The 13,216-nt window shown below is 31.3% G+C and overlaps 2 protein-coding genes across 27 annotated transcripts in view; both read right to left on the bottom strand.

Moving 5' to 3' along the window:
- The window catches only part of LOC112324384 (receptor-like protein EIX2), a 70,463-nt gene extending 57,833 nt beyond the window's left edge, over nt 1-12,630 (bottom strand). For 14 of the 26 annotated variants that reach the window (XR_008057386.1, XR_008057388.1, XR_008057383.1 and 11 more), the window contains exon 1: nt 9,593-12,630. Coding sequence is in view for 16 of the 26 variants with exons in the window: in XM_052447335.1 (XP_052303295.1) it covers nt 9,593-12,592 (3,000 nt within the window). In the remaining 10 variants the exon portion in view is untranslated. Of the gene's footprint in view, nt 1-22; nt 703-9,118 lie in introns of those variants that run through there. The other 12 variants (XM_052447345.1, XM_052447344.1, XM_052447347.1 and 9 more) reach the window with 6 other exon arrangements.
- LOC18105660 (probable pre-mRNA-splicing factor ATP-dependent RNA helicase DEAH5) overlaps nt 1-13,216 on the bottom strand; it is a 51,709-nt gene that overhangs the window by 28,894 nt on the left and 9,599 nt on the right. The gene's annotated exons all lie outside the window — the stretch shown is intronic.

Raw genomic sequence — 13,216 nt, 5'->3', positions numbered from 1 at the left:
CCACTTGCAGCCAGTCATTTACCTTGCTCAGGTCGGAACCACTCAAATCAAGATGCTCCAAAGAAGAAAGATGAGAAAGCCAGCCAAGATTTTCAACACTGGCATCAAAACTATAGCTGAGATCAAGAGACTGCAATCTTGAGAGGTTCTTGAGGTGATATGGGATAGTTACAGTGAAAAGGTTGTAGGAGAGGTTCAGGTATCTTAGGCTGCTTAGGGAGCCAATGAAATCCATGATACTCTCATCAAGATTATTCAAACTCAGGTCCAAGTAATTCAAATGCTGCAACTCAAGTAATGAATTACTAACCTTGCCTGTTAGAGGCGTAAAATGATGCTCATACAAAGGTGAGGAATGAAGATTAAGTGAAGTAACATGACCAGTTATGTTGTCACAGCCAACTCCTCTCCACTTGCAGCAATCTCTTTTCTCTTCTTCACCCCCCCAAGAAGAAAGAACACCATCTTCATCAATAATATCTTCTTTAAACTTAAGAAGTGCTTGTCTCTCCCGCTCAATGCACCCAATTTCCCCCCCTGTTGCCCCTGTAATGAATCCAGGAAAAGGGATGTGCAACAATACAAGCACAATAATTAAAACATAGTTTTTGGGCATTATTATCGCTATGAAAATGAAGCAAAAAAAGCATTTTTGTTGGGTTCTTGTAATTCTGATTTCTGAGAAATCATTACCTTTTTAAATAAATTTTAAGTTGACTTGTATTCTCTTTTTTCTTTTTCTTCAAGATAACAATAAGAAAATTTAAAATTAAGTCATTATATTGGATATATAAGTCAAGGTCGATGGATATAATTTCTTTTATTTTTTATTATTTTATAATACTTAAAGTGTAACTAATAATACTTCATAAACACAAAGGAAAGAGAGATAACGATAAAAAAAAAAATTCCAACTAATATCACGTGGAAAAATTAATTTTAATAGTTCAGATGCCTTATTTAATTTAATATGTTGTTTCCATAAAAAAAAATTATTTGGATATATTTATTTTTGAGTTTCAAAAGTATTTTTTAAAAAAAAATTTTATTTTAAATTAATTTTTTTTTGCTTTCAAATTATTTTAATATGTTAATGTTAAAATTAATTTTTAAAAATAAAAAAATATTATTTTAATATATTTTTAAATAAAAACATTACAAAAAAACTCAACTACAGTCAAACTTCGTGCTCAATACTTTTGGGCAGACTTTTGAAGTCTTCGGTGTGTTTAAGAAGATGTCACGTTGAAAAAACCAAAAACAATTTAATGTTTCCCTAAATTTTTTTTATTTGGATATATTTGTTTTTATCTTTTAAAAGTATATTTAGAGAAATTAAATTTTTTTTCTTTGCTTTAAATTTATTTTTTTTCTTTGTGTTTTTAGATCATTTTAATATACTAATATCAAAAATAAATTTTAAAACATAAAAAAAATATTATTTTAATATATTTTTAAACAAAAAATATTTTAAAAAATAATTTTCACTACACTGTTAAACATCCTAGAATTATGTGTGCCCCATTCTTTTGGACATAGACTTTTCAAGTCTAGTGTGTTTAAAGAGATGTCACGTGGAAAAAACAAAAAAAGTACATACTGTTTTTCTAATTAATTTTATTTTAATATATTTGTTTTTGTGTTTTAAAAATATTTTAAAAAAAAATTAAATTTTTTTTCTTTACTTTAAATTAATTTTTTCTTTGTGCTTTTAGATCATTTTAATTTTAATGTAACAATATCAAAAATAAATTTTTTAAAATTAAAAAAATATTATTTTAATACATTTCTAAATAAAAAAAATATTTTAACAAATAATCTCTACTACGCTATTAAACATCCCGTGCGTGCCCCATATTTTTGGGCAAAGACTTTCGAATTATTCAATGTGTTTAAAGAAGATGTCACGTGGAAAAAACCAAAAAATATATATTGTTTCTCTATTTTTTTTATTTTAATATATTTATTTTTGTGTTTTAAAAATATTTTTAAAAAAATTTAAATTTTTTTTCTTTGCTTTAAATTAATTTTTTCTTTGTGCTTTTAGCTCATTTTAATGTAACAATATCAAAAATAATTTTTTTAAAAATTTAAAAAATATTATTTTAATACATTTCTAAATAAAAAAATATTTTAACAAATAATCTCTACTACGCTATTAAACATCCTGTGTGTGCCCCATATTTTTGGGCAAAGACTTTCGAATTATTCAATGTGTTTAAAGAAGATGTCGTGTGGAAAAAACCAAAAACCATTTACTATTTTTTTAATTTGTTTTATTTGAATATATTTATTTTTGTGTTTTAAAAGTATTTTTAAAAAATTTTCTTAATTTTAATTAATTTTTTTTCTTTGTGCTTTTAAATCATTTTAATATACGAATATTAAAAATAATTTTTAAAAAATAAAAAAAATATTATTTTAATATATTTCTATAAAAAATATATTTTAAAAAATAATTTTTATTATATTGTTAAACATCCTAGAAGGAATTGTGCGTGACCCATACTTTTGGGCAAAGACTTTTCAAGTCTTCTGTGTGTTTAAGAAGATGCCATGTGGAATAAATAATTTCAATGGTTTAGATGCCTTATTTATTTAATTATGTGGTCCATAGCCTTAACCTCATAGGCAAAAACTATTTGCTGTTTTTTCTAAATTTCTTTTTTATTTTGATATATTTCTTTTTTATTTTGATAGTGGGTGCCCATTACTTTTAAGCAAAGACTTTTCAAGTGATTAGTATTTAAGAAGATATCATTTGGAAAAATTTATTTCAATGGTTTAGATACTTTATTTATCTTATTATGCTGTTCCATAAAAAAAATTTATTTCAATATATTTATTTGAGTTTCAAAAATATTTTTTTAAAAAATTAAAATTATCTGTGCTCTTCCCCAACAGTTTGGTGTGCAATATCTCCGCGGGAAATGTTCATAAAATTCAGTCAAGGTTGATGTATATGATTAGATGGATAGATATATATATATTTTAATTTTATAATTAATAATACTTCATAAACACAAAGAAAAGAGAGAGAATCAGTAAGAAAGTTTTCACTTAATTTCTTTTTAATTCTCACTCTTCTGTCTTTATTATTTGTGTATATCCCTCATATATTACAAGTAATGGTATAATTTAAACATCATAACAGGAAAAAAAAAAGATTTATTGACCAAAGCAGAAAGGATTAAAAACTTGAGGGAGCTAGACTGAGAAACCGTTTGGGAACGCGGTGCAAACCACGTTTTCAAAAAATTTAATTTTTTTTTTTTGCTAAAATTTAATATGTTTTGTATGTTTTGGATCGTTTTGATATATTGATGTCAAAAATAATTTTTAAAAAATAAAAAAACATCATTGGCATGCATTTCAGTATAAAAAGTTATTTGAAAAGCAACCACAACCACAACCACACTACGAAATATACCCTGAAAAAATGATCATGGATATTGAGTGTTGATGAAAAGTAGAAGATGCTACCATGCTCTACAAGTCTCCTTTAGCATATTAGTAATTTTAGGAGAAAAAAAAACATGTGGACAAAGTGATGGTGTTCTTCATCCAGCATGTCGGCTTCATAAGAGATTGGTGAAGGAAATCAATGGATTGAGATTTGATGGACATTGAAAGGTACAATTGCAAGAATGAGATGAGAGAGGCTAAAGGAAAATGAAAAATTGGGATGAGCTTTTGGGATAAACAAAAATTCTTTATTATTATTATTATTTGTTTAAGACAACGGGTTAAGATATCACGTGAAAAAAATAATTTTAATGGTTCAAATATCTTATTTATCTTATTATGTGGTCTATAACCTTAATTTATAGGCAAAAACCATTTATTGTTTCTCTAAAAAAAATTATTTCAAAAAAATTAAAATGTTTTTCATCACTTCAAATTAATTTTTCTTTGATATTTTTAGATTATTTTAATATATTAATATCAAAAATAATTTTTTAAAAATAAAAAATTATTATTTTTAAACATTTCTAAACAAAAAAAACATCTACTATACTACTAATCATCCTTTAATTGTGAGTACCCCATACTTTTAGACAAAGACTTTTCAAGATTATTTTGTCTAAGAAGATGCCTCAGCTTCCTAGTCATTTCCATTGACATATAGGAAGATCAGCACAGTGTTCGTTTGGGAACGCCTTGCAAATCGCGTTTCTAAAAAAATTTATTTTATTTTGCATAAAATTAATTTTTTTGGTATGTTTTGGATCGTTTTGACGTGTTGATCTCAAAAATAATTTTTTTTTAAAAAATCATTTTAATACATTTCAGTACCAAAAATTATTTGAAAAGGAATGACAACTATACTCTCAAACACCATCACCCTCTGCATATGAAGTGCATGTCTTCCTTAATGGAAATTATTAAGAGCTTCAAGTCTTGGTCATGGTCATCAATAGCCCACACGTTTTCTCTTTCCTTTATTTGATAGACATTCTCTCCCGCATCAACTTATGGTCTGGGTGGAGACATTATAGCCATCTCGATCTTTTTTATTTCATTTTCTATGGAAGCTGAATCTATTTCTTGGATTTTCTTGTCCCACTTTGTTAATTTCTTTTTAATTGCATTTATTGTTTCCATCTGCGAAACACTTTAAATTGCAAGTCAAGCCGTCTAGTTTAAGCAGCACATATACAGGAAGGAGGAAAACGTTCGGACTCAGGATTGTTGGGGTTCTAACAGAAACTAGTTATCAGGTTTCGAACACATAGCAGAATCCATTTAACTAAATCTGGCTTACCACATGAATCGTTGCATTAGGGTTTTCTAGTCCTTTCCCCAATTTTCCTAAGCAGCTTCGCGTACCCGCATAGATGGAAACTGGAACTACCTGCGCAGAGTGAAACCACCTCAAAAAATTTCAAAGTGGATTCTCAAAATAGACTTAGCACACTGACATACAATATTTCACCAATCACCTAAACAATGCAATCCCCCCAATTTTCCTAAGCTGCAAGTGATAGCCATATGTATGTCAAGAAGACCTCACTTGTTATTTTCAGAGGATATAAATGTTTCCGGATCTTTTCAAAACATTATAAGTTTCAAGACAGAGAGTATGTACAACTACAAGTTTGTAGCAAGAAGAAATGAAATCTCCTGGAGTCCAAACCCAATTCTTATCGGCCATATGGGTCTAACACCCCATTCTTTTAACAGCCTCGATAAAATCTTCTTTTTTAGGGATAAGAGTTATTTTTTGTACGTCTTTTTTTTTAAAAAGAAACTGATATCTAGATTTTAAAATCAAATACGGGTTATGTCTATTCTTAACAATTTTGATGAAATTTCCTTTTTTGAGCACTTTTGATGGTCTTCTACGGTCTCATCAAGTTCATCTTGTTTATATCTTTTCAATGGTAATTGGTATGTCGGAAACAGAGCTGCAGTTTGTCCTCAGTTACTCTTTCTCTCTCTCTCCTTTTCTTCTCTCTCCCCTCTGAGCAAATTCAGCTTTGCTTTGGAGAGAAAATGTGCAGAATAGTGAAGTGAATGGAATAAAATGATGCATGGTGTGGGTGAGGTGTTTTTGCTGTTTCAGTTTCTATCTCGCACCATCAATAGGCAGCTCCGGCTGTGAACAAAAAGAACAAAATGCAAATCTCAGGAGGTTTGCTTTACTGCGAATTTATTACTGAGATAGCAAGATAAGCATGTGGCATTACATATATATATTTTTAATTTGGAGAATGAAAATGTTCCATCTTCACACTGTTAAGCAAAGAACTACATACGTGACGACAACATTTTCACGAAGTTAAGCAACAAAATTATACATTCCTAACCAAAGAAATTCGATCACAATAACCAACTTTGAGATTCCATAATTTATTACATAATCATTTTCATAGTTTCATATAAAAGCCCGCAGGTGTACAGAGAGTTCTCCAATGGAACCTTACTTCAAACCTGTAGTAGTAGACAACGACGAAGACACCAAGGTAAAGAATGATGTAGCACCAGCAAACACGTACACTAACAATACGAACTCCTTAGACAAAAGAGGACCTATTATGCACCAAGCTGAAGCTCTTGCTATAAAATGAAAAGGGAAAACCCAGAATGCATGAAAACGTACCATTAATATATACAATATAAAAGGTTTAGTCTCATGGATTGTTGTGCTAAAAAGAAACAGAAAAAGAAAATATATTACCTTGCAATCCTTCTAAGAACGAACGTGCTGATACAAGCTCTGAGATTTTCTTCGAAGCCGTGCCTGCACACTGCTACCTTCACATAAAGCCAATCCCATGATTCATCCAAGAACCGGAAACAGGCATGCCTCCAGGTGGACCTTGATTCGTCTCATCTCCGAGCTAGGCATTTTAGTTTGAGTGGCAGCCATTACCAGAAAATAACGAAGCATCAAAGCTCTGCAGCTGAGTGCTTGATGGAATATAGATAAGCCATTTTCATTGGAATTAATTACTCCTGATAATTGGTTTCCAGATAAATCAAGTGATTGTAACTGTTTCAACCGCCCAATATTTTGAGGGATTGCTCCAGTCAAATTATTTCCTGATAAGTTCAGTGCAATCAACTGTAAGAGTCCTGTTAATTATTTCTTCTGGAATCTCCCCTATTAATTTGTTTCCTGCAAAATAATTAACGATCCTAAAAAGTCCTAGAGTACTTTCATATTCATACTCTCTTCCTTTCCATCCAACCCTAACCTTGTTTCGATAAAGATATTGGAGCATAACGTTGCTACCAAAATTAAATCCATGGCTAGTTATTGTTTAATAAATTTTATATTTGTGTCGGTTTTTATTATAAATTTTATGTATTTTTATTATAATTTTATTTTGATTGAGAAATTTATTAAATATAACCAGGTAAATTATATATATATTGCGATGTTAGATATCTTGATCTTTATTTTTTGCTTAATTTTCTCAATTTGTTTTTATTGTTTATGATTTTTTTTCATTGCTTTACACAATGGTTATTGAGTTGTTTAATTAGATGCATGCATAAGTTTTTTGATTTATATCTAGGAGTTTTTTTTGTGTAAAAAAAAACATTGAATAATTCTATATATTAATTTTTATATTATATTTTAATTTTTTTCCTTAAATCTTTTATGAAAGTTTATTTGTTTTTAGTTTCACCATTCAATCCAAGTTTATAGTGCGTTGTTTTTTTTTTGTCTTTATTCTTTTGATTTTTGTCATTTTGTTAATGTTTTTTTTTTTTTACAATTTAACTCTCAAATTTAAAAGTTGTTGCCTTTTTATTTATTTTTTATTGAAATTTTAACATTCATTATTTTTGTTGTATTTTTTTATGTTGGATTTTTTTGTGTTAGATTTGTTTTTGTTGTTTTTTTTTTTTTGTGATTTCAACCCTTATGATTTTTTCACATATAGTGTTTTCAGTCTTATAACCCGGGTCATGCTTTAAAAAATAAACAGTAATTGACTTTTTTTTTCTTATTTTTTTATATTCATGTTTTTTTTTTCTTTCTATGAAATTATTTTATTTTCATTTAATTTTTATTTTGTTAACAAATAAGATCATTGAGATGCTTTTGAAATATTGTGAATATTTATTTTCACAATATTGGCAAGCGTGCATCTTTTGCATTGAATTATTGTTTTTTTTTTTTTGCTTTGTTTTGTTGTCGATATTTTATTTTCCAATAATATTATTAAATTAACAGAGTTTCTTAAACTCATTCGAGTCAATTACTTAAATATTATATTTTTTTTATGTTTTAAAAAATATTTATCTTTTTTGACATTTTTTATAACAAAACAAAGATTGACTCGCGGTGCAGCACGGGCTACCTACCTAGTGTGCTCTCCAAGTGAACCTCATAGGAAAAAAACCATTTACTGATAGTGCGGATCCCTTACTTTTAGACAAAGATTTTTCAGGTCATCAGTGTTTTTAAGAAGATGCTTCAACTTTCTAGTCATTTCCATTGACATCTAAGAAGATCAGCACTTCCATGTGAAGTGCAAGTCTTCCTCACTGGAAGGCTGAATCTTAAATTGACATCTAAGAAGATCAGCACTTCCATCTAAGAAGATGGCTATAATGTTTCCACAATCAATCTTAGATTGATCCAAATAACTGTTAATGGCAGCACAATTGATAGCCATATCTATGTCAAGAAGACCTCACTTGTTATTTTCAGGGATATAAATGTTTCCGGATCTCTTCAAAACACTATCAAGTTTCAAGACAGAGAGTATGTACAGCTACATGTTTATTTAAAAAAAAATCTGGAGACCCTATCTATTCTTTATTGCAAGATAAGTAAAAAATACTTCAATTAAACTTTTTTTTTGTGAAACAAAACCATTAACATCAAAAACAATGTTTTTGATCACCAAAAAATGGCTGGCTAACAAAAAATTTTATTTTTTTTATTTTTCAACAACTCGAAAACTAATATGTGAACAAAAAATAATTTTTTAAAGTAAAATGTAAAAGCCTTAGAAAAAATGGATGAAGTTGCAAAAATTAGAACTTGAGAGCCCAAAATTCTTCAAAACACGCCTTAGCTATAATGCGGGGAAAAAAAAAAGAGGCTGAATTTTTGTTTTAGAGTCAATTTTAGTATCCATCAACTTACTTTTAAAAATATTTTTTTTTACATTATCATAAATTCATATAAATTAAGTTAACAAAATAAATTATTAAATTCAATCCAAAAAACACTCGGTATGGAAAGATCAAAATGAAAAACAAATTAAGTTACTAAAAAATATTTAAATGACTAAAACAAAGAAGAAAGCAATATGTGAATGCATCATTGTTCTTCTCAATGTACAGGAATTCACTTATCCCTTTTTATCCCTTTAAAAATTCTTTTAAAGGGAACTCGTCAATGGCTGCATCGCAACCCCATTTTTTCTCCTTCTTCCTTTCTTATATGACTGGGCATACTTTTCAACAATCACCATTGACACATTTATACCTTTTGAACTAATCTTCGAAGAAATTTCTCTGAAATGTATAGGCTTGAATTAACATCAATTTCAATACCTGCTAATTGCTTGATTTAATGCCAATAATTCAACAAAAGCAGATAAATAAAAATGTAAATTACATGTGTTTTTAATTAAATTCTGTAGCAAAATAAGCAAGTACTGGCATAATTTTTTGATTTGGAGAATGAATATGTTCCATCTTCACACTGTTAAGTAAAGAACTAAATATTTGCAAAAACATTCCAAATGAAATTCATATAAAAACCAACTTTGAGATTCCATAATATATTACATGATCACTTCCATAGTTTCACATAAAACCCAGCAGCTGTACAAAGAGTTCTCCAATGCAACCTTATTTCAAACTTGCAGTAGTAGACGACGATGAAGTTGCCAAGGTAAAGGACGATGTAGCTCCAGCAAACACTACGAACTCCTTGGACAAAGAGGACCTGTTATGCACCCAGCTGCACCTCCTGGTATAAAATGAACCATTAGTCTTCAATATAAAAAGAAAAGAAAAGATATGTGAATAACCATATTACCTTGCAATCCTTCTAAGCAAGAACGTGCTCGTGCAGCCTCTGAAATTCTCGTTGAAGTCGTGCCTTGCACACTGCTACCTTCACATAGAGCCAGTCCCATGATTCATCCAAGAACAGGAAATAGGCATGTCTCCAGGAACGTTTTAGCAGTAAAGCACCTGAAACTCCCCAAAAGAATACACTAAAACCAATTCCCATAGCAGTACAAAACCATTTCATGAATTCATCAGCGACGACTTCTTTGCCTTGGTTGTCATCATTAGCAGGTGGACTTTGATTCGTCTCATCTCCAGGGCATTTCTGTAAGAGTGGCTGCCCGCACAATGCAAGGTTACCGGTAAATTGTGAAGCATTAAAGCCTTGCAGCTGAGTGCTTGACGGAATCCTCCCCGACAAGTGATTGTTGGAGAGGTTCAAGAAAGCCAGAAAATTTAGATCAGCCATTGTGATAGGAATTACTCCTGATAATTGGTTTCCTGACAAATCAAGTGATTCCAACTGTTTCAACTGCCCAATCTTTTGAGGGATTTCTCCAGTCAAATTATTTCCCGACAAGTTCAGTGCAACCAACAGTAAGAGTCCTGTTATTTCTTCTGGAATTTCACCTATTAATTTATTTCTTGCAAAATTAATGATCCTCAAAAGTCCTAGTGTGTTTCCATAATCATCCTCTCTTCCTTTCCATCCAACCCTCATCTTATTCTGATATGTACCATAGATACCTGGTCCACTGTAATACCTAGTAAGAACAGCATTATTCGAAAGGAAATGTTCTGACTCTGTTTTTTGAACCATGGAAGTGAAATTATCAAGGCACTTTGGAATGATTCCCGAGATATTGTTTAGAGATAGGTCCAAGATCAGAATATTTGACAGGTGACAAAGATTTGGCGGTATGCTTCCATTGAATCCATTAGATTGTAGGGATAGGACTTCCAGAGATGGCATGCTTTCTCCTATCCAGCCTGGTATTTCTCCTCGCAACTTATTTGAGCTCAGGTCTAAAAATACTAGAGAACTACAATTCCTCAAAGACAAAGGTAATTCTCCAACAAAGCTATTATTATGCAAACTCAATGTTTCAAGATTGAGCATTGATCCCATGGAGCTGGGAATTTTACCTGAAAAGTTGTTGCTGGCCAAATTCAGAATACCTAGACTTGTGAAATTCCTTAAACAATCAGGAATCCATCCCGTCAACAGGTTATTTGAAAGGTCAAGGACCTTCAAGATACGACTTCCAATATTACATGGAAAAGAAGCTGGACCTGAAAACTTATTGTTAGAGAGAAACAAGGTTGATGTGGTATCTGATGAAAAAAGTGATAATGGACCCTCAAACAGGTTGAAACTCAAATCTATGTTTTGGAGATTGGAATATTTTGATGAGAAATCTGGCAAAACTCCACTCATCTTGTTGTGAGAAAGGTCTAAGTATTCCAACTTGGAATTGGTCAAGTTCCAAAACCAATTAGGGATTGTATCTGAAATTCCAGAACCAGAAATATCTAGCTCCATGAAATTATTTTGATTTCGAAGCCATTGAGGGAAATGAGGACCCAGATCACAAGACGAAAGAAATATGTGAACCAATTGAAAAGAAGGAGCCCAGTTAGACTCAAATTTCAAAGCTAGGGAGTTATCAGTTAAATCCAATACCGTTAATTTGGAGAGATTTGAAAAGTGAGCTTCAGACATCACACCTTGTAGGGAATTCCCTCCAACATGCAATTCCTCGAGCTGAGATAGGCTTCCAATACTTTCAGAAACATTCCCATCTAAGCGATTGTTATCGATCCACAACTCTCTTAATGATGAAAGCATCGTAACATCCGTAAGTGATCCAGTGAGTTGGTTGTCATTCAAGTGCAAGGAAACAAGTTCAGAACGTTGACTAAATCGTTTTGGTAAAGATCCATTCAGTTGATTCTGAGAGAGATCCAGCACTCTCATGGAAGTGAATCTTGTGATGTCTGGCAGTGAACCTTGAAGCTGATTTCCGCCTAGTTGCAGAATCTCTAGTGAGCTCTCCACACATCCATGAAAGTCTTGAAACAGCTGAGACAGCTCTCCAGTGAGATTATTTCCACTTGCATACAGTTCATTTAAATTGCACATCTGCCCAAATGAACTCAAATCCCCTTGTAATTGGTTAGAGGATAGATCAAGAGTCCTAAGAGAAGTCCTGTTTGTGAAAGCATCTCGAATTGAACCTTGTAATTGGTTATAGGATAGATCAAGAGTCCTAAGAGAAGTCAAGTTTGTGAAAGCATCTGGAATTGAACCTTGTAATTGGTTATACGAGAGGTCAAGATCAACGAGGTTGTTACTGAAGTTGGCCAACCAATAAAATATTGAAGATGTAAGCTGGTTTGCAGAGAAATCAACGACAACAAGAGATTCAGAGGAGTTTACAAGAGAAGGAGATGGAGGACCGATAATTGAAAGACTACAAGAACTAAACCCCAATTCATGTAAGCGAGGGAGATTGTAAATCACCTGCGGCCAGTCAATGATCTGACTAAGATTATTGCCACTCAGGTCAAGATATTCAAGAGAAGAAAAATAGGAAAGCCAATTGAGGTTTTTAGAACTGATAATCCCGGTAGAACTAATATCAAGATCAACAAGGCTGTTACTAAAGTTGGACAACCAATTGAATGTTGAAGAAGCAAGATTGTTTGAAGAGAGATCAATGACAGCTAGGGATTTAGAAGAATTTGTAAAAGAAAGTGAGGGAGGGCTGCTTTTTGAAAGATCACAACTACTTAACCGTAAGACTTTTAAAAGTGGAAGCTTGTTAACTGATTGTATCCAGTCAACAGCTTGACTGAGGTTGATTCCACTCAGGTGAAGATACTCAAGATAAAAAAGGTTAGATAGGAAGTCAAGACTTTTAAAATTAACATAATAATTATTACTAAGATCAAGATACTGTAATCTTGAAAGATTCCAAAGCTGATTTGAAAGAGTTCCATCAACACCAATGGAGGAGAGATCCAGGTATCTTAGTTTTTTTAGAGAACCAATGAAATATGGAAAAGAATTCCTTTCAAAATTGCTTCCACTTATATTCATATAACTTAAATGCTGCAACTCAAGTAGTGAATTACTGATCTTACCGGTTAAATACTTGCCGCCATTCTCCCGGTGAAGATCAAGATGAGTAACATGACCAGTTCGATTGTTGCATCCAACTCCTCTCCATTTGCAGCAATCCCTCTTCTCTTCTTCACTTCCCCAAGTTGAAAGAAGACCAAAGTCATCAATAAGGTCTTCTTTAAACTTGAGAAGGGCTTGTCTCTCCCTCTCTATGCACCCGAAAGTTGCCCCTTTCACTCCAGAAATGAACCCAGGTGCAAGTTTCATGAGCAACAGAAGCACAATAAGAACATAAAGAAGATGAAACGACTTGTCGTGCTTTATCTGCAGCATGATCACAAAAAAAGATAATATCGAAGTGGGTATGGAAGTAATAATTGAGAGCGATGAGAATTTGGTGGGTAATTTAACTTTGAATATCCATTCACTTCACAACTTTCCTATATATAATATAAAAAGCACTGTAAGAAAATTTAAAATTAAGTCATTAATTGTATAAATCAAGGTCGATGGATATAATTTCTTTTATTTTTTATTATTATATAATACTTAAAGTGTAACTAATAATACTTCCATAAACACAAAGGAAAGGAAAGAGAG

The sequence above is a fragment of the Populus trichocarpa genome, chromosome 15 (genome assembly GCF_000002775.5).
Source record: "Populus trichocarpa isolate Nisqually-1 chromosome 15, P.trichocarpa_v4.1, whole genome shotgun sequence".
Taxonomy (NCBI): Eukaryota; Viridiplantae; Streptophyta; class Magnoliopsida; order Malpighiales; family Salicaceae; genus Populus; species Populus trichocarpa.
Note: the sequence above shows the minus strand (reverse complement) of the source record. Positions and strands in the feature narration are given on the sequence as shown.